The following is a 22,980-nucleotide window of genomic DNA, read 5'->3' on the forward strand; positions in this document are numbered from 1 at the left end:
TTAAGAGATCGAAACAGTTGGAGCTTGTCTTACCGAGCAAGGTCTGGGCCATATAGCAGATGCACTAACTAATTTTAAGGTAGAGTTAATTTAATCAAAACAAATCTTATAACAATATTTACAATACTACGACTACATAAAATTAAAACTATCATTACGTGGAAGCGTACCAAGAATACTGGCAGCATTACCGCGTTGGATAGCAAGGCTGATCCGTTGACCGAAATAGCTGCCAGCGCTTGGGTTTCCAGTAGCCTTATTGAGGCGCGAAGATAGTATTTTGAACATTCTCCGCGCCTCTGGGCCCCACGGGCCAAGTGTCTCGACACCAAACGGCACAAAGATGTATGACTCACTGAGACCAACATATTTGCGACGCTTGCTGTCTTCGGCAGTCGAAGCAGCAGCCCCAGCACCAACTGACGTAACTTGGACATGAGAAGGAGCCAGAGTGTCGACGCAAGTAGCGTCCCACACCAGCGCCCTTCCCCGTGCCCAAGCCACCAGCGTCATTCCATCAGGACGCTTGCCATCGCGGCGGGTAATACCATTTTAAGGTTAATCTATATATATAAAAGAGAATGTATGTTAGTATGTTCCCTAATAACTCCTAAACTATTCGACCGATCTCAATGAAATCTTTTGTAATAGATTCGTAGAAGCTCAAGGAAGGTTACATATATAATTTATATGGCAAAACAACGTTTGCCAGGTCAGCTAGTGATATATAATTTACAGTTTAAAATAAACTTTTTGTTAAAACCTATATTAGTTTTAGACCATTGACACAATATAACACAATTTTTAAAGGAATTTAATAAGACAAGTAAAATCAAGGCGAAAACAAACCAGATTATATCTTTTAGTACTTGGGCATGAATTATTATATGAATTGTATTACAGAAGGTCCTATAAACTTACTGTCTTATTAATAATCGCAATGAAAAGTAACGCCAATTTTAAAATTACTTCACCCTGTCACGTACCTCTGTAGTGACAAAGGTAAGATAAAGACAAACAGTTATAAATACGGATTAACTTCGCGTTTGTTAATAACACAGCTAATATCAACTTCTATAATTAAGTCAGAAATTACTCGAAGCTTTAAAATAAAGTTTGCATCCAAGCTAAATCTTTATACATCGAGATAAAATCGAGAAATCTGATAATCAGGTAAAATTAAACTCTGAAACTGGCAAAAAAGGATTAATGACGTATCAAGAACTCTAAATGTTAATGACGGTTTAGTTTCAGATAAACTAAATACTGCTGACAATGTTGCTAATTTTTTCTCTAAATTCTTTACAAATATACCAATAGAGACCACAAAGTGTCTTTCATCATCAAATTTAGCCGAACTTCTTTAGAAGAGTATTAAACCTGATCGGGCCACATTTAGTATTAAATTTGTAACTACCGATGATAAATATTTCCGAAGTATTAAAATGAAAAGTACGGAAGTCTTAAGGGGACTGTCTGTTATGGCTGTTGAGTCTATTATACAAAATATTGCTCCAACTATAGTCTATAATATAGGCTTTGTGTGATTCCCGATTTAATGAAAATAAGCAAAGTAATGCACATATTCAAGACTGGCTGCTCGTATAAAGCTACTAATTATTATAGGTCCATATCTATACTGCCGGCCTAAAGTAAAATATTCGAAAAATCATGCTCGAGCAATTATTGGCACAAAATGGCATATTACATAAAAAGCAGTTCGGATTTACAAAAGGCCGGTCCACTCAAGACGCGGGATCTACTCTTATCATACTTACGCTACTAGCTTGGGAGGCGTCACACATTTCAAGGCATTCGCCTTCGTCAATCACCGTATGCTAATTGTAAAACAGAAATTTTATGCAGTCTCGGGAACATCTTTGTATCTGACAACTTCCTATTTATCCCGTCGGGAGCAAATAGTGCCCATAGACGATGTCACTTCTGCAGGTTCCTCAAAAAAATGGGACTGCCTCAAGGTTATATACTGGGTCCTTTTCTATTTCTATATCCATATAGCCCAGTCGTTAGTGACCCTGCCTATTGAGCTCAAGGTCCCGGATTCAAATCCCGGTAGGTGCAAACATTTATATGATTAAAATGGATGTTTCTTTCCGAGTTATGGATGTTTAAGTAAGTACCTATTTTGTATTAAATATATCGTTGTCTTGCGCTCATAGTACAGGCTATGCCTACTTTGGGGCAACATAATTTGTGTAAAAGTTTGCAGGTTTAAATTAATAGAAAAGATATATTATATACAGAACAAATAGTTAAACTAAATAATATAACCATATACTTGGTTTTTGATTCAGTGTTCTTAGGAATTACATTAGACTCTAAATTGCAATATGAGGGATATTGAGAAATTAAGTTCATAGTACTTTACGTAGGCGCCATTTTAAAAATAACGATAGATCGGTATATTTTGCGTATTTTAACCTTTTTCCATATTGATAGCATCATCATTTTTCAAAATAAAATGTTTATACCGAGACTATTTAAATGGCTGTTTATAGTATTAATGAATATTTAAATTAGTGTTAAGTTTTTGCAAGTTGTTATATTGACGTGTCTATCTAATAAGAGGTGCATTATCGCCTAAATTGGAATCTTGCGATAGGTTATCACATTGTTATTGGTAAGCACTTCCGTCTTACTTGTTATGCCCATTCCGTCATTTGTTTCTTCATAAATAAAACACTGGTGGCTTTTAGACAAGCCTAATTAACATTAAAATCCCTTTGATATAATGGTCAAGGGGAAAGGAAAACACTATTACTTTATTATAATTTTATTTAAGACACATGACATAATATATTTGGAATAACAATTATAAAGTGTCGACTAACATGAAGATACAGTAAAATTGTGCTTAAATATCTTAATTTACACTCCATAACACAATTATAATGTATGTAACACTACTAACGCGAGGCTAATTCTGTTACAAATTTAAGAATATCAGAGATTGAGCCCGTAAGTGTAAGCGAGAGTGCAATATTGATAATACCGCTCTAACATTCAATGAGGTCAAAAGGTTTCAATAGCTGGTATCAGTACTATACCATAAGAATTGTAAATCGTAACCGTTTGTTGTAATCTAAGTTATTTGCTATGTACTGATATCAGTATATATCCACTAATTGACTTTAAAAATTCCTATGCAAGTATAATTACTATACCTAGGGATATATAGTGTAAAAGATTAAAATCTGATTGATGAGGATTTGTTATCAGATAAGGTTAATTTTTTCATAAATCATCAGAACAAAAATATGTATTAAATTTTCCTACAATTTTACTTATATTAATGTTTTATTTTATTGGAATGTTATAAGGTAAAATTTATTAATTATTAAAAAAATGGACTAAAAACTAAAAAAAAATAATCCCCTTGTTTTTTGTAGTCGGCTAATGAAAAACTAAAGAGATTTCTTAGACTTCAAAGACAGCTCTATTGAGTCCAACTAAATTATAATTGTTAACTACATAATCCAGTTAATGTATCTATATTTTTTTTCCTTTTCCTCTTTTTACATATTTTCTACCTTGGCTACACTGTAGTCAATTAAAAGATACTACTTAAAATACCTACTAACGGCTAATGACTTCGTGTGCCTACACTACATGATTAATATAAAGTATTATGCTGTCACAGGGCACTCCTCTTAGAACACCATGTGACCCTTCTGTGAAGTCCAAATATCAACACAACATCTACAGATCCATTTTGCATCCATGCAACACCAATTGTAAGAAATCGATAAGCACGAAGAAAAGTGTGTGGCGTGCAAAGATCACGCACCTTCCCTAGGTTGTGCAAATAGGACAAAATATATCGATAATATAATCCTCCACACTTGTTCGAATTACGCATCTACGCAACAATCAATCTCAGCACAGTATAGGTACATCACGACTAATACCTACATATTTCTTTAAACAATTGGATGTTATTCCAGAAAAACGTTCCAAACCACAATCATGTCGAAATTGAGTTAAGAACACAAAACTGGTCACGTGATTCATGTTAACGGACTGACAAAAAATTGCAGCCCTACTGTCACTCTTTAAATGTCATCATGACTTAGTAGCCCAACCCACATGTATGGAATACACTTATATTTATGAAACTTTAAACAAGAATTCCTTAAAATGTGATGTTCGTGGCTTGGAACGTTTTCAACCTACGTCCAATTAATAAAATATTGTTGCAACAACCTACGTGTACAGAGGTTATTACACCCCAGGTCTGTAGCTTCACATTAATTTGCATGACAATCGTATTCAATTGATGTTCTAGATGTTTTTATCTTTATTACTATTTTATTTGTAAAAACCATTTTCATAAATTTTATCATTCATTCGCCCCACTTTCGATGTTTCAATGAATGACAAAAGTAAGTAGTAAGTACACAAACAATATTTAATGAAAAACTGGCACCTCAATTGGCTCGGATTATATTCGTCTAAAAGAAGTCATTTCAGATATGTATTGGAATACGTCTCTATACGTAATCCCTGATCGAGTTATATCGAGTTACAAAACATAGGTGTTGATCACGAATTCCGAGTTGTATCACCTTCAGGAATACGGACCTTAGATGAATATTTATATATTATGAACATTGACTGATCTAGCAGTTAGGCCATTCTTAGACATAGTATCTGCTTATGTAACGTTACAACACCCTTTATATAGTATTTTATTCAAATGTGTGGTACTGGCTTCAAAGAAAACGCGAAATTGAATTTGGTTTAGTAAACAGTAAAAGCAGGGCGTTGGGATATCGAAGATCGTCTGGAGCAGGCAGATCTCGGTGGATCACGAGCGCTGATGGGCCTGTTAGAGGATCTATAGATCGTGTCCCTGAAGAAGCGATCATCGGGAATCTTTCGTGGAGAGAGCGCCCGCGGTGTCCTTGGCGTGCGGGAGAATCTTGCAGAACGACTCCTTGTCAATGGCTGGTCTTCTGTCCAGTGCTCTTCGTAATACTCATCCTGTAAGGATTTATTGTTAACATATCTGATAGAGATTAACTAAGAACCTAAGTTATTGTTTCACGCAGCATACAACGGCACTTTTTGGTAATAGTATATTTAATATAGCTCCTCAGCTATATAATAAGCTACCAGCATCATTAGCGGACAAAAACTTAAATATTAACTCTTTTAAAAATAAAATTAAGGAATTTTTAATGACGAAGAAATATTATTCAGTTAAAGAATATTTAACAGACATGAATGTATAGTCATTAGAGTAAGTTAATTCAGATATTTCAAATTTTTATTTTTCACATTTTTATAATATTATGGTGGATAGACTTTTATGAATAATTTGATTTCTATGTTGTATGTTTTTCACGGTAAACTTAGAGTAAGAATTGTAAAATATTATTTTTGCATGCCTACCCGGCAGATTGTTAGCACCTATGATTATTTTATTTTATTTTATTTTCATAGGGTGGCTAACAGCCGTCAATACAAAAACATATATCTACATGTTTATATATAGGCCAATTAAAAGCCTCCACAAATAGGTATTAAATAGTATTTTTTTTTTACGTTTTTACAAATGCTTAAACTAATTAAAGGCATTACTATGTACTAGTTAACTACGCTTTTTTGCAATTTAAATTGACTTAAAGTATACATATATTATGTTGTCATTGTATTACTTTTCTATGACTTGCAAATAATCTTGTATAATATGTTTCTTAACACTACCTAAACTGGAACAAAAAAGATCTATTTCGGATGATTTTAGTTTGTTAAAATTATACGAAGTACGTGGTATAAAGGAGTGTGATCTATAGTTTGTGCGCATGAGTGGAATATGGAGGAGATTCTTTTTTCTAGAATGTTGGTACGGTATATTGAGGTTTATTTTAGATAACAAGGTTGGACTGTCAATCTTACCCTGAGCAATTTTCATAATAGTCGTAATATCAGCCATGGATCTACGGAGTGTTAATGGTAGGAGATGAAATCGAGTACACCGAGTCTTGTAATCTGTTTTGGGAATTCTGAACTTATAATTTAAAAATCTCGTAAATTTTTTCTGTATTTGTTCAATTCTTTTACTATGTATCATATATACCGGATTCCAGATTTGACTAGCATACTCTAAATGACTACGAACATAAGCGCAAAAAATAATTTTTAATGTTTTCATTCTCTTGAAGCAGTTCGCTGAACGTATTATAAACCCAAGTGCTTGTGATGCCTTATTTGCAATATTGTCGATGTGACATTCGTAAGTTAGCTTGCAGTCAAGAGCTACACCTAGATCTGTGACACAATCGACCCGCAATAGAAATTGATTATTTATAGTATAATTAAATTTGATGATTAGCTTTTTACGGGAAAAACTTATAAAAAGACATTTAGGTATATTAAGCCAAAGCTTATTATTACTACAATATGTTGCTAGTCTATTGAGATCTTCCTGAAGGAGATCAACGTCATAGATATCATTGATAGGCCGAAATATCTTCATGTCGTCAGCGAAAAGTAAATAATTGGAATGATGAAAGCATGTATCGATGTCATTTATGAAACAGATAAATAATAAAGGACCTAGGAGTGAGCCCTGAGGAACTCCAGAAGGTATCGTGATCCATGAGGAGGTGTAGCCATTTAAAACAACTGCCTGAGTTCTGTTTTTTACGTACGAACTTAACCATCTAAATCTAAACCCCTAATACCAAGACCAGCAAGTTTCTGAAGAAGGATTCTATGATCTATGCGGTCGAAAGCTTTGGTGTAATCTGTATACACAACGTCAATTTGTTGACCACCGTCCATGCAATCAGTTAAGAAGTCAGTGAAAACAAGTAAATTAGTAACCGTTGATCTTCCTTTTATAAAATCATGCTGTTGTTGGTTTAACACATTTTTAAGGCTAGGGTAAAGTTGATTATAGATGATGCGCTCAAACACTTTGGCAAGAAGACATAATTTTGAATTATAATGTAACACCAATGTACCCACTCAATCTATGCAATTAAATGACTTGATTTGATTTGATTTGATAAAAACTGGCATTGTAGGGCCGCCCATGGCTGCCATGTTCATTCATTATGAGGTGACCTGGAGCTCATTTATTCATTGAATGCAAATAAGTGATTAATTTCCCTCAAACCTGCTATAATATCGGTATCGAGATAAGTTATAAAGAAATTAGTTTCATTCCATTGGTAGCAATAGGTAGGTACACTTGTTCTATTGCATATTATTTTGCCAGTACAGATACTAATCTAATAAAATACTAGGTAAAGGGTAAAAAAGACCTTCTTCACACTACAGTTCTAGTACAGCACTAGTGTGTTTCAGTTTGTAGCGACTGAAACAACTGTGCTAATGAAAAATGATATCAAATGTTTCCAAGTGGCTAGGGCAAATGGGAAGAATTTTAGATCCCATCAAGAATCCTGAGGGACAAGGTAATTGTAATGGGTATGGTATGGGATGGAGTATCACTTACCATCAGGATGTCTATCTCTCCGTCTTGTAACATTTTCTCATAAAAAAATCTGGATAAATAGATGACGAACATAGATGATCCTTGGTTGTACTAGTTTGTCACAATTTCTATTACAAATTTTCTTGTCGGAGTGGGGTTCGGTAAATACCAATACCAACATAGTGGTCAGGTTAGTCATGATACTTAATCTAAGCTAAAACTGCTTTTCTTCTAAACTTGCTTCGGAAAGTAATATAATCATCATCATCATCATCAGCCGGAAGACGTCCACTGCAGAACAGAGGCCTCCCCCAAAGATCTCTACGACGATCGGACCTGCGCTGCCCACATCCGAAGCATTCTGGCGATCTTGACGAGATCGTCGGTCCATCTTGTGGGGGGTCTACCAACACTGCGTCTTACGCTACCTGGTCGTTATTCGAGGACTTCTCTGCCCCACCGGCCATCTGTCCGTCGAACCATGTGCCTTGCCCACTGCCACTTCAGTTTCGCAATCATTTAGGTTTTAATCTAATATAATATTATGATATAAATAGTAAAAGTAGGTATAGTGGGTACTTACCAAAATCCTGAAACAACACAACATGTGCTCGGTTTTGTGCGGTGTAATAGATGGTACAAATGATATCTAATAACTGCAACTGCAAATACATTATTGTTGAATACTTTTACTACTTGTATTTGTATTCTACTTGATATTATGATAGAAGCTCTAACGAAGCGTGTAAATAAAACAATAGTGTTATTAATAAGTTATTGTGTATTAAAACTTACGTTCACAATTATCAATACAATATCAAATACGAATAATTTTACTTATGGTGTTGTAAAATGTGTGTATACAATGGTAGTTCAGAATTCGTGAGACTTATATGGTATTCTGTATTAATATCAATATTAGACACCAAGGAATGGATTGACAAAACAGACACAGAAGTTTCATTGCTTTTAACAGTTTCAAACTCGGTTTCCGAATTTCATGAAAGGATCGTCCATTTTCTGGAACAGCTACTAAAGTAAACCATAATTTGTTCCATTAGAAACAATAGAGATAGTGATACTACAGACACCAATATTAAATAAAGAATAAAAAATGGCGATTGACTGTGTTTAAACCTAATCGATAAACTATGCAAAACAATAAGTGACACAAATATAAACTATCTAAAATCTACTTAATTCTAATGAAATTGTTACATAAATACATACAAAACATATTTTAAGATTATATAATATTTTTATCAGTCAAACGCTATTCAGAATTCTTCACACAGAAGAGATTACGTTGGAAAAGAAATGATTGCCTTAAATTGAGGTTTACATAATATCCTGGTTATAACTAACCTTGATTAAACAAGAATATTGTAATTTCATCCAGGTACATTACAACAGATTTTCCATTTATCTTTCGCCCACAGATGATGATCTGTTTTTGATCTGATTTCTTACGTTACTAATTCTATTACTTTAAAAATAATAACAAATTATTGGGGAATATATTTGTAAGTAACAACAACAACAGAGGAAATTCAAAAAGGCTCTTATTATGCGGGAGGCATTCCTAACTTCGTATCATTTCCAGGCCACATACTCATCAGATTTTATTTAGTCTGACCCAAGTCAACAGTCAACTTATTGGGCATAAAAAAAGCAATATCTTTTTTATGAAGTTGATGATGGTGTAGATAAAGTTGTCATTAGTTTGTAAAGAAATTAATAATCGTTTGATAGCTTCCAAGAAAACCTTAGATGGCAAAATAAAAAACTAGTGATAGCTATTTAAATTTACGGTAGAATTATTATGTTTTAAAAGATGTGAAACAATTACTTTAGTAGTGATAGTCTCTACGCAAAGCAAGTGCTTTTTTATTTTAACGACGATGCACCTAAACGAATAAAACGCAAATTAAGCTCGATAAACACTATCTATAATATAACTAATACACTCACATCTTTGAAATGGAAAACAGTGATAAAGCGTTTTTAAAGTGCGGAGCAAAAACAATTCCGGAGCCCTGAAGAGTCTATCACAAATAAGTGCTTACGACACTAACTTTTCGGCTTGTGTGAGTGAAATAGAAAATTGGTTTTTCTGTGAGCGAGAAAGTTGAGTAGCTAGGGTCAGTCACGGAAGAGAAAATACAGGGGCCAGTGTCCGAAATCCTTCCTGTTGCCGCACTAATAACTATATAGTTATTATCATCTAAATGAAACCAAATGATCTACAAATTATCAATGGAATAATGGTGCGCAATTGGTATTTCTATATATTATCACTTCAGTTCCTATTGGCACTCAATTGTTTGACAGAATATAAATACTGTTAACGCTTAATCACTGGATGATTCTAAATTATTTAATTAAACAAATATTAAACAATTATTTATTATTAAATGCTTGGACTCATAGTAAATTTAGCATCGGGACCGGTTTACGAATTGTTTAACTTTGTTGATTATTCAAATTCACGTCCGTTTTCGCCTGCTGCGTAGCTTGAGGTACTGGACTCTACGGGAGAAAATATAATTACTTATGATAATTTTAGCATTCAAAATGTTTACAATAAATTTGCACAGTAATGAAATGCAATAAGTAATCCAATCAAATATTAGTGATTAAGTTAGGATAACAAAACACAGTAAACCTAAAATGAAAGTCAAAACAAAACCAAGCAGAAAACAAAACCCGGCCCAAATTTATTACGATAAGTTAGTATGAGGAAGTCACGCGACAAAAAATACCTGATCAATAAAATGTGTATAAGTATTCTGCCTGAAACAAAATGGATATTAGACAAATGTCCGAGGACAAATGATATGAACTCAAAGCCACCACCAAAATAAACGAAAAGGAACAAAAATTATGAAATGGAAGGTCGCCACTAAGGGGTTGCGCTTCTCACCTCCTGTCTGGAATGACCTTGACTGATCGGGAGGGGGGACTGAGCTCCCGCCTGCTTAATATAATCCTTATCGTCGAATATTTTGATATCTCCGCCTCCAGGCTTGTGTTTCACATTGTCGAGCGAACCCACTTTACTTTGTGCTTTGAATTCCAACTTTTGGTTTTCAATCTGTTTTGGAAATTATGCGTGCAATTAAACATGTGAATAGAACAAGCGATATTTTATAATGCAAACAAATACATTTTAAATCTGTGTTGTGTGTTGTGTTTCTATTTCAATGAAATTTTGCTCAAAGTGCAAAAATTATAATTCAATTATATAAAAAGTGTTAAGTGTAGTATTCTGATTTCATAACACGTGATTTCTCATAAAATATATAATTAATATTATAATACATTAAATAAATATATTTTTGACGAACAATAGCTTTGTATTATAAATATAATTGACTAGCAAGGCTTGCGTCTCTGTCTGCGAAGTGCATATGAAGCATCTTATAGGATGGAATATTTAGAATTTTTTTATTGCTATGTTAAGGATTGCAAAAATATTAAGTTTTCTTTCATTAACAAGTTCTTTAAAGTGAACAGAGATATTCTAACATTCCCATTTTCCATAAACACCTAGACTAACCTTATTACGGTTTACAACAAAATTAATTGGTTTACTTGAAGACCTCCATCGTGGCAGTGCCCACTTTACAAACTATAAGAACAACACCATTACATATTTGATTCTCAGCTAAGTATACACTTTTAGCTAAAGCCAACATTGAAAAAAAATACACAAAGTGCAAACACTTAAAAGCCAAATTTTCTGTGTAACTTACATCTCTTTCTCCAGTTTTTGTATTTGATTTCTATGAAAAGTGAAAAGATCAAATAAAATATTCTACCGCTTTGACAAGTTACGATCTACAGCAAACCAAATTTTTACAATTAACTTGACAATTTACTCTATAAAACAATTCTTACAACTTTCAACAAGTCTTACGAATGGTGTCCCTGAATAGACCTGATAGTGCTTGACAAATTTAATTTTACAGTGTTGTATCTTGATACGTCTCATTTGAAATAAATTAAATAGATGATTTTACCTTAACGGTTCCTCCACCTGGTTTATGGGTAATATTTACTGTGGAAGCAACCTTTGGCTTTGCTTTATCTTTGAAGTCCAGTTTCACTGTTTCGATTTTCTTGTCTCCTCCGCCGGGCTTGTACGAAGTATTCTGTAGTGATCCTACTTTTGACTTGACGTTCCATTCTAGTTTGGTTGTAGTTATCTAAAAAAAACGTACGTACGTAATCTCGACCATATAATAAATATAGATTAGAGCACCAAAACTAAAAGGCGAAATAATAGGGGCTCTAATATATGGTTTAAACTATTAAGTTTTAAGCTATTGGTGTTCAGTACGGTATCAGTCGAGGTGACGCTTTCAAACGTACCTACTCAATCGATTATCGTGGGCACAGAAAAGGATATAGAGTAATTTTTATCCCAAATTTTTATTTTTCCCCGAGAGATCCAGATTTATAACGAATAAATAGCGACGGCGGCAGAAAGCTATGACGAAGGACAGATAATCATTTCCAAAATTCTCAGAATGATGTTAAACGAATTCAAAATCCAAGATTGCCGCTGAGCAAAATCTTTACTAATATTATAATTATCATTGTAACAATATATATAAATCGTTTCCAGTGAACACATTCGGGATCATTTACCAAATCCAAGATGGCCGCCATGTAAAAACCACCGACATCTTCATTACGTTTAGATTATTAGATTTTGAAGATCCATTGGGTTGTTCCAATTAATTCTCACACGACGTGACATATTTTAAGAGTTGCCGAAGAAACGCGATGCGCAGCATTTCATGCGGTCGAATTTTGATTTTCGTTCCTAAATAGACCGGCCTGCCTATTATAAATACGATTACATTACTGCAACGGCCAGCAAAGGAGGTATAGATGGACGAATGTGGGCCGAGGCCAGGCACATATACGTAAGTCCATCAATACCTAGTTGTGGCCAAGGTTTTTTTAGTACTGTTCTCAAATAATGCGCGGAAATTAAAACACAACCGCTCTTGCCGTCCCTTGAATCTCATGCAGCGTTAAAGTTCATTACACTTATTGTCTTCTCTTGAACTCATTTCAACTCAAATGAGATTTCTTTTCAAAATCATCGACGAACAAGGAACAACAATAATCTTTCCCGCATTAAATTGTTCATTGTTTCTTATTAAACAACTTTATGTTTGCAACCCAGTTAGAAATTTAAATAAAACCTTTGATATGTTACCTCATGGGTTGCCATGTTTCGAAGTAAAAGATGGTTCTATTTTTAAATTGCACTACAGATATCAGTTTACTATGTAATTAATCTCATCAGTTTTTGAAGCGTAAAAACTCGATTGGAGGATATTTATAATAATGCATCAAGTGAATGCTTAAGACCTCAAGTAACTAATACAAATATGTTCACCGAGCGAGTCTCCTTTAGTCCACTAGAGCAGACATTTCGCGAACGAGTTTTCATTTTAAAACCTTTTTTTTTTACCTTCTTAGTTCCACCACTGGGAGTGTATGCGTCATTCTTCGCCGCTATCCTCGGCGTCACGTTGTTAAAGTCCAACTTCCGATTCTCAATCTTCACTCTCCCGCCGCCCGGCTTGTACGCGCTGTTGTCCAACGATCCAATCTTCGACTTCACAGCCTTGATGTTGGGCGACGGTGTGTTACCCACTTGGATTTTATTCATTGGAACTTCTAGAACGGATAGATAAAACATAATATTATGTTACCAGGAATCTTAATAGTTCCAGTATTCTATACAATACGCATGCCATATAGACCTGACGCGTTCGAGCAATGCATGAAATATTATAAATTTTAACGTCCTGTTCATATTTTAACTAGGTAATGTATTTAATTCCTTGGATTGTATAGAATATGACGGTCCAACGATAATGTGTAAAGTACAATTTCATATTTTTAGATACTTGGTTATGAGACGTTAAGGGAGAGATAATTTTGAAGTCGATATTTTGTTTTAAATCATTTTTGTAAATAGATTTTAAAGTGAACTACTTTCCTGATTACCACACTGAAAATGTCATCTCTATTTGATACTCAAATTATAAATTACTCAAATTAATTGATTAATTGGGAAACAAAATTAATGAATTTAAATCAAATATATAAATTACACACACAAATTACATTCACAAAAAGAATAAACATGCAAAAAATTCTAACAAGACAAGCCCTCAATATTTGCTTAAAAAACCTAGAACAAAATACGGAACAAGAAATATAATGTACGAAGGGGCAAAATTGTATAACAACCTACCAAAAGATATTACAGAATTACAATCATTATATGTTTTTAAAAAGACGTTAAAATACCACATTTTGGAGGATTTCTCATAACTTATTTGTTATACCGCTTCCGGCTATGACTATGAACGATTACTACTATTAATAAACAAATACCCTCATAGCTGACATTATAACAAATAATAAAATAGTGTAGGTATTTCATTCATTACTGTAAACATTTAATTTTATACGCTACCCACCTATTTCGTTATTAATGTATCTACCCAATTAGTATTTATTGTAACTCTGTGTAATTATTGTAAATTTAAATATAACGACTTAAATTATGTATAGTATATCCACTACGATTTGCCGCTCAATATGTGTATCATGTTAGTTTAAGTATCTCAGTAAGTGAAATTGTTTTATTTTTAAGATAATAAATATTCTGAAATAAAAAAAAAATATTGTTTTACTGCTCTTTTGATGTTATTGCTTATTATTATATTATATTTGTGTGTCAAGTATGTTACAAGATTCAGTCTTCGTGAATACTGTTCTAGAACAACCCAATATGGTTCCGCCCAATCAGTACCGAAATGTGTCTTTTAACAATCTCGTTTAAATAACATAAAATTATTGAGTAGTCTCTTAGATTGTGGCTAACTATCAACATCTGAATCATATTTCGTTGAGTCAAAACGATTACAATATTTCTGGAAAAATATGACCGAATGTGCTTTTTTATGGACGAAGATAAATATGTATACCCATTGGTCATCTGATGGTATGTGATCACCGGGACACATATTCACTTGCAGCACCAGAAGAATCACAAGACCGGTGCCGACCTTATAAAGTGTCGAATATACGTTGATAAAATACCAGAGACGATATTTCGACAAAAGGCATAAAAAGTAATAAGAGGCATTTATTTTCCCAAAATTGATTCCTTTAGAATTCTTTTTGATGTCATTTCTAATAGTACCACCGCTTCGGAAACAAATGGCGCAGAGAGGAGAAGCGGCGCAAGAAACTCTCCCAGCATTCTTTTTTTGCGTTCTTTTCAATAAAATTATACAATATTGTACAGTCATTTCAATGGCTATAAAATAATCATAATCTAGCCCCAGGCTGTCCGATCACTTAGATATGCAGCTGTGGAGTAATAGGATTTACGACAGAGCCATTTTTTTTATTAAACATTTAAATTTATTTATAGATAATGCCTGAACAGTGGCTGGGACTTTATTATAGAAGTGTATACATTTACCCTTAAAGCTATTATGCATCTTATAAAGCCTACTAGAATTAGTTACAAGCAATCCTTTATTTCTAGTATAATATAGAGATCTAAAACATAATTATTGGTAAGTGGCGGACGAGGATCTACCGACTACATATAATATACATTTCTCTGCTTACTACTTCTGCGATTTTAAAATGATCGTTTAAATATTATATGCCCTTTTAAATTCGTTTCTTGTAAAGACAACAAAACAAATTACCGACTGTGTATTCAGATCTGTGTTCCATACGTAGCCAAAGTATCACATTAATAATAACTCATGCATTACCTGAACGTATGTACTATTTTATACCCTGCTTAAGTATTTTATAGAACGCCGGATTATACATATTATTATCTAACTACTATTTTTTGTACGGAATAAATATGTTGCCACAAAAATAGAGAATTAATAGACATTTAGACCTTTTTCAAATTTGGACGTGGAGTTTTGTTACTCAGCTAACGACTCTTATCAAAATGGGTCTCATTATGGATAACGAGATCGGCGGCGACATGTAAACGTTGTTATCAATGGAATAATATCTTGCTAGTCAAAATGAACATACATTTTGTAGTACTCTTACCGTAAATTGTCATTTAGACAACACAGTGTGCAATGAGAGTAAGAAAACTCTTACTTTTCTTGTCGCTTGGTGGTGGGTTTTCTGGGGTCTTCGCAGTAGCGCTCTTGCTTGAAGATCTGGAGAGGCTGGGCTTGAGGCTGCTGCTTGATTTCTCCTTGGTGGGCAACTTACTAGGCAGCCTCTTGCTTGGTGACTGTGGCGATCCATTCATGTCCTGCGTGTTTAAAGAAAATGAAAAGACTCTTTTCATCAAATCCTCTTGATCAATGAATGCACTCTCATTTTTATTTGACAAATTTTAATATAATTGGAACACCTACGATCATCGCATTTTTCTCTCAGCCCAGTCAAATTTTTGTTGATTCTGAAGTTATTTTAGAAAATTTGAAGGATGATAATATTTAATAATAGATATATAGAGATTCTTTTCGATCTACACAATACTGAATTTACCCTAAAAAGAAAGTAAGCGGCGTTCTCAGAAATTAGAAATGTAAATATAGTTAGAAATGTTTATCGGTAAGTAATTATTGAAACTTACATTTCCTTGAGTGGACTCATCGACACCACTATCATTGTCACCATCTGTAAAATAAAGTAAATATAAGAGTTTGACTATGGTAAATATTCTATTCAACTATAACGATTTAATTATAAAATACTAAACGTGTTTGGATCATCTCAATATTATCATCTCAGCGAATAAAACAGATTACCTTTTGGTCTTGACTTTGGAGCGGATACAATTTTTCTTGGAGTAGATTTTTGCGAATCAAGAGGTGTCTCTGATGTATATAGTTCATTAGGCTTATTCTTAGGTGGTATTGGAGACTTGGGCTCCATAATTGGTGATTTTGACTCTAAAAGTGGAGATTTCGCTAAAGGCTTATTTGGTGTAGCTGGGCCAGGACTCTTTTTTACTTCAGTTTTGACATCGTGAGCAGCATCTGGCTTAATTTCAGTTTTAGGTGTCTTTGGTCGTGGTTCAGGAGTTTTTGATTTTTGTGACACGACAGAGTTTTGAGATGAGTTTTTAGGTTCTGGAGACTCATCACTTCGAGTCAGTGAAGGAGAGCGATCAGATAAATCTGTTTTATTCGTATCGCTTTTAGTCGGAGCCAAACTATTTTGCAGTACAACATCATCATCATCATCAGTTTTTTTCTTTATTCCAAAGGCTGATAGTGAGTTCATAAATGATTCATTCATTTTAGACCCCGACAAACGAGAATCAGGACGATTCTCAATCAAGTCCCGGTTTCCATCGTTGGAAGCTTCAGACTTAATGCTTTCTTTTGATCCACGGACATTATCTTTACTTCCTCTCATTTCTTGAATTTGACCAAGACCTGAACCACGACCAGATAAATCGTCATATCTTCCACTAACAGCACTTACAGACTTTCGTCTATCTGCTTCATTGTTGACTGGCACACCGGATGCCGCTGAGATACTATAACTTCTGCCTTTACCCCCAGGTATTTCATTATTAACTTCTGGCATTTTACTGATGTTTTGGTTTTCATTGAAAACATTCGAATTATCCAGGTTGGCTGATTTATTGGAATTCGTATTAGATATATCAAGGTTATTCAAGCTTGTTTGCGAAGGTTGTCGTGATCCTTGCTGATGGAGAGCTGGTGCTACACCTTGCTTTAAGGATCCGTTTGACTGTGAATTTATATTCGGCCTGGAACCATCGGGCGTTATAGCGTTTCCAAATTGCGTTGGTTGCCGCGGGCCAAATTGTAAGTTATTTGGAGCTGGTGGGCGCGAAGTCCCTTGAGGAGTTTGTTGTTGGAAGCGAGGTCCTTGTTGTGGTGCTATTGACTGTGGTCCTCCAGGACGATACTGCGGCGACTGTATTCGAACCGGCTGTCCTCCTGATGGTGGGTTGGTTGGGGGAGCTCTGTTCGTCAAAAGAGCGGGGCGCTGCACAAACTGTGGCCCAACACTCACAGGCCCTCCTGGTTGAAATTGTGGTCTTTGTTGTATTTGTGGACCAGGTGGTCTAGGGGAAGGTGAGGATAATGAAGATCGAGAGTCAGTTCTTAAAAGTGGTGGTGGCTGTGGTCGAGCAGCTCCTGAATTTGCTACTGAATCTGCGCTGTTCTGAACACCTGGAGCACGAGTCTCTACCGGTGCCTTTTAAAACAAAAATATATGTATTTAACAATCTGTTTACCTAAATTTAAGAGTACTTAATCTATCATTAAGCTAAACTTTAAACTAAAACTTGATTGAATTATAAAAACAATTTGTAATGAATGTGAAGGATCTGTTCCATTTTTCGGCATTGCCAGAAATTGCTTCGAACGTACTCAAAGCGTAACGACCCGCAATCACGAATTGTCATGAACTCGGCTACTAGGTCGTTTTATTTTAAATTTCCTAAATATTATTTAAATTTAGAAATCAATACCAGAAGATTTACGTTTTGTAAAAGGAATGAAGGAAGTTACGAGAAACATAATTTGGAACATATGATTTTTTTTTGTAATCTTATTAGGTGACATCTGTAATCAGCACACGACGCTATGCAAGTATGCAATGCATGATATCACTGAAGTGACTATCAAGACTCAAAAGACTTAATGTTTTTATTGAACCTTTTTTATTTGAAAGGTATCAAGATAGATGGCTCCATAATTTGTTGTACACGGATGAAATATGGTTATAAAACATTAATTAAACCCTTGTTAGTGTTGTTATCATAGATAATAATAGGCATAGGCCTATTTGTACTAGATGTTCATCGAAATCAAATAGTGAATTCACATTTTAGGTCTGAACCGACCGTGGCATGAGCGACATCACTCCACGACAAATCAATAATTTATTGTTATACTAGCAACGTACAGGTTACGATAAACCGTCGATCGCGTGTTCGTTGTTGTTATGTAACAGTGTTACTATGAAACCTGTCAAATTTACATTAAATTACAGCCGAATTTTGCCAGTATTTGTTTATTGTTTAGCTGGAAACTAAAAAACAAACAGTGTTTCTGTCTGTTGTACTACACAAACTTTACAATGGAAAATCATAATCAGTTCATAATTCTTAGACGATTGATTTAAAACTCTAACAAGGAATAGAAATATTTGAATTTGTTTGTAATTGAGATATTTATAAATATTCTACTCAATTATATTATGTTTGCTCCAACTTCATCTATATTGTCACTGCTCATAGTGTGATGTTAACGAGATCAGTAGATAGAGCTTAACGACTATTAATTCAATCATAATCTAGTCTATTAATACGTTTTAACGATGACATAATACAAATTAGTAAGTATTTGCTAAGAAAGAGTTCGTTGACACACATTAAAAAATAACTGAATGCACTCCGGGAGTTCCTGCAGAAGTGAAAACTTGAACATTAACGTTGTACATTTTTGGATATTTAGGAATGGCTAGGGAATAATTTCGACTGCTTTATCAGTATAAAAGTACTGTGGTTAAATACAGCATTCATTTATTGCGCTATCATACACAAATATGACAATTTATAGAACATGAAAAATTTAACACTTCAGAACTATTACAATTATTTTATATTAAAAAGTTTATCTCTCAGAAAAATCAATTTTCATCCATAATTTCAACGACTGTCAATTTTAACATTTTATACCCATTTCAGGAAAAGTGCTCAACGCCGCTAAAGAAGTTTACCCTTCAAAAATCGATATAATGATTCTTAAGAAAATTTATTGAAGTTAGGTGTTACTTCGCGGAAATCCATAATTATCCGAACGTTTTGAGTCTTTCTTTAGTGTAAATTCCGCCAATAGTTGTCTTTTAAACAATTCGACACGTGTTTCGCCTCTACACGAGGCATCCTCAGAACATGTTGACTCGCCAAAATCTAGCAGGAGACTCAACAAGTCTTTAACAATAATGATTTTTAATCTAATTTTTGTCTGAACACCCATAATCCTTAACTATTACTGATATTTCTTAAAACAATAACGATATAAGTTTATTTAGATTCAGTTCTAGATTAATATAAAATAAGGATGTAATAAAAGTTCTTTCCTTTACGCTATATTATCTCATCCAATTTTCCTTTCAATAGTAAACTTGGCACACTTTCAGTATTCAAACCAATTTATTAACTACGCTGTGATTCACAAACTTAGGAGTATTATTATTTGCATGACGTGTTCCATTTACGTTTAGTTAATCATGATAGTAATTATTAAGTGTTAAGGGCGTTTGAAAGGCACAATTTTAATTGTCACGTCCTTCATATTGCAAGCTATATAGAACACTTTGACTATGTATATATCGTAGAGTTATTCTGTTATTGAAATTTATATGAACACGTTAGCTATGTCCTATTAATCCTTCCCACCTCAAATAAAAACTCACAAATAGTCTCAATGACTCCATAAAAAGATGCTATCATTATTTTTGATTGGCTATTTGAGAAGTGTCTGCCCGGAACTGACGTCACTATGACGTTACAAAGATGGCGGCTCATGCCCAACTCAAGGCGCGGGGATTATAGCAATGTTATAGACTATACGAATTTTTTTTTTATTATTCACGACAATATTATCCATACAAGTGATCTTTTTACTCACGATAAGTATTGTAAACAATTGTATTTGTAATTGATTGATTAAATGTTTAATTGATTTATACAGAGACGAGAGAGGCCATAAATTGAGTGCACAAAATAGAGTTTGTATCGTAATGTTAGGTTGGGAGGTAGGGTTACTATTTTTATTTTAGTTAGAATCATTAAGGAAATTGAGAAGAAGTGCGCCGCTATATTTGATAAGTATATATTTTTTCCTCCGAAGACTTTTGTTTATCCAAGAGATGAATTATTTTGAGTTTGGTTTTGAAAGATAACAAACTTGTTTGATATCTTTCTTAATAATGGGTGGCCTTCATTGTATATTTCCTAATCCGTTTCTTAGCGCGCCATAAAGTGTCACAAATGGTCTCAATGACTTCATTCCGTTGTAGTAGTATTTAAATAACATAAAAAATAAATCTGAACTAATCAATTAAAAAAAATAATTATTATGACTATTGACAATGAGATGATATGAAAATAAAATTAAAATTATTGTTAAGATATATATACTCATATAACTGAGTATTTTCGCGAGTGTTACACAATAAAAAAAACACTTTTAAAGGATTAAAACGCGTGTAATTGTAACTGTGTTTACATTAGATTTTTTCTTCCATATTCCAGATCTCTGAAAACGAGATCTGACAAGGTCTTCAAATGTCGGGTTAACTAAAATAAAATGTAACTTCCACGCAAAAATCTAATGTAAAAACAGTTACAATTACACGCGTTTTAATACTTTAAAAGTGTTTTATTTAAATCATATAACTGAATTTTTTGTTCGTTGGTTTGTGAGAACGAACATCTTCCATTGGGATGTAAATAATTATTGTTTTTATATGACAGTCATATCCATGAGCATCATGTATAATTTAGCGATCTTCAGATTTAAACTCAGCTCAGCTCGTCTCGAGTCATAATTATTGTGAAGTAAAAAGTCTGGTATATGTCTATCTCGTACATACAAATCCAACAAATATTTGAAACGCGGGTAACACCGCAGGGCACAGATATTAATAAACAATGAATGTTGCTAATAACACCATCAAATTACGTGCTTTGTGTGTTGAATGATTTGAGTGCAGTAAACGTGGTACCCTTACCCGATTAACGTTGTTAGATACTTGCTCCATTGCGTAAATAACTCGGAGCTGTAAAACTCTAAATCATAATCCCCACACGATGTATACGCCTATTTGCGATATCTCCTTCAACTATAAAACGATAACTTTTATTATTTCGCTATCACGCAAAGTCACTATAGAGGTGCTTAGCTGACGCATCATATACGTAACTAGTGTATGTATACATATAGCTACATCAGCCGTGAAACACAGTGAAAACATTTTTTAATGTTTTTCTTATCAATTCTTGTAATCGTTACTAAAAGCGTGACTATAGATAGTGGTCTGACAACTAAACTAAGCCACGTTACGGGTTTCTTTGTTATTTTACAACTAACGATATGTTACTAACTAACTACAAACAATAACATATTAGTTATATTTTACTAACTCGGCATTTATCAACACTTATTAGTGGTGACGTGTTCTGAATCGTAACGCAGCACAAAACAACCTAAATAGTAGCGTGCTGAAATACAACCTTACAGAATTATGGATGGAAAGTCCCATGTGCCTCTAATGATCAAATCATGCCGGAACAAGGCTTCACATACAAATGGCGATATTTTATGCGAGTTGTTAATGTGAAGTAACTTAGACATTGCTTAGACTTTACTTAGGTAAAAAGGTGATTATGATAAAACACGAACTAGACTTTTGTATTTGGGTTCAGTATATTTTCAGCTGAGTATAAAAATGAAAATAAAAGATAATGCGAAGCTTACACTCAGCTTAGTTTTACGTAAGTAAAGTCTGGGCAAACTCTAAGTACGCTCTATAGATCCAGCCTTAGATATTCAAAGTTATTTCGTTGATCAATTTAACTCAGGAATCCACGTGATAACGAATGCTGATTATTGTGTAAATTATAATATTAATATCGATACGTGCATTAAAACAATATTTTGTGATTGTACAAAGCGATACGGCATCGTAACATTCAATTAGTGTTGACGATAATAGTAATGCTCGAACGAACAATGAGTTTTCAAAGTATCTATGTAAACAAATTATTTTACATTACTCCTAATATAATTATCAAATGTTATTTTCTTGTCAGATTCTCCGACTCCAGTAGAGCCTGTAGCCTCCTGGGGTAAACTCTCTTTGAGAGCCGCTGTCATGTTTTGTTGAGAGAGGGGGGATGGGCTCCGGTTCTCGACACTAACCTATGCGAGTGTGGTAATTAACCCGAACGAGTCTTGCCCGATTACTCCTATGATGATAACAACTTAATAAGTTATAACCATTATTAAAATCGAATTTAACAATAATATTTTTGATAAACTTTATGATAATCTTCATGCGACTCCTTGAAGAAAGTCAAGTCAGTCTTAATGTAATCGTCTAGTTATTTCTATTACAATGTTTCATGTATAGAATAACTACGCGAATGAAATAAATCATAACATACAAAATTATTGAAGTGGAAATGTTTTCCCGGAAGTATTCATTTGTATTTGACTAATTTGAAGACGTGACACTCCCAGGAGCCTTGAGCCATAATAGCTATGCTTGGTATTTACACAGCTTAGCCTCAATAACGGGAAAACAAAACTAACAATTTAAGCGTTTATGTTTTTTTATGTAATAGCCTATCTTTAGAGACGAAATGTAGAGTCTTTTATGGCGTTTTCAGCTCTTACAGAGAACTAAAATCTTTTTACGTC

The 22,980-nt window shown here is 33.8% G+C and overlaps 1 protein-coding gene across 6 annotated transcripts; it reads right to left on the minus strand.

The window, feature by feature from the left end:
• Positions 1-2,778: 2,778 nt before the first annotated feature.
• Positions 2,779-21,402, minus strand: LOC126965608 (microtubule-associated protein tau). Of its 6 annotated transcripts, none has more exons than XM_050809267.1 (9): positions 21,290-21,386; positions 16,312-17,740; positions 16,137-16,180; positions 15,650-15,809; positions 12,960-13,168; positions 11,491-11,676; positions 10,392-10,562; positions 10,231-10,257; positions 8,232-9,997 (listed from the first exon to the last, which is right to left on the minus strand). In XM_050809267.1, exons 1-9 carry the CDS (start codon positions 21,317-21,319, stop codon positions 9,932-9,934), a joined length of 2,322 nt encoding a protein of 773 aa, XP_050665224.1. In that variant the 5' UTR covers positions 21,320-21,386; the 3' UTR covers positions 8,232-9,931. The 6 variants fall into 6 exon arrangements, with proteins under 6 accessions (XP_050665223.1, XP_050665224.1, XP_050665226.1 ...); XM_050809269.1 differs by having other exon boundaries at positions 10,231-10,261; positions 21,290-21,384; XM_050809266.1 differs by lacking the exons at positions 8,232-9,997; positions 10,231-10,257; positions 10,392-10,562 and adding exons at positions 2,779-5,004; positions 11,224-11,253 and having other exon boundaries at positions 21,290-21,400.
• Between the last annotated feature and the right edge of the window lie 1,578 nt (positions 21,403-22,980).

The sequence above is a fragment of the Leptidea sinapis genome, chromosome 8 (genome assembly GCF_905404315.1).
Source record: "Leptidea sinapis chromosome 8, ilLepSina1.1, whole genome shotgun sequence".
NCBI classification, from domain to species: Eukaryota; Metazoa; Arthropoda; class Insecta; order Lepidoptera; family Pieridae; genus Leptidea; species Leptidea sinapis.

Coding starts and splice junctions, on each gene's coding strand:
- LOC126965608 (XM_050809266.1), bottom strand. CDS start 21,319: ATGGAGCAAGTATCTAACAACGTTAATCGG. Junction 17,741..21,289: donor TATCTAACAACGTTAATCGG/GTAAGGGTACCA, acceptor TTGTTTTAAAAG/GCACCGGTAGAGACTCGTGC. Junction 11,677..12,959: donor CCAGTGGTGGAACTAAGAAG/GTAAAAAAAAAA, acceptor CGTTTTTTTTAG/ATAACTACAACCAAACTAGA.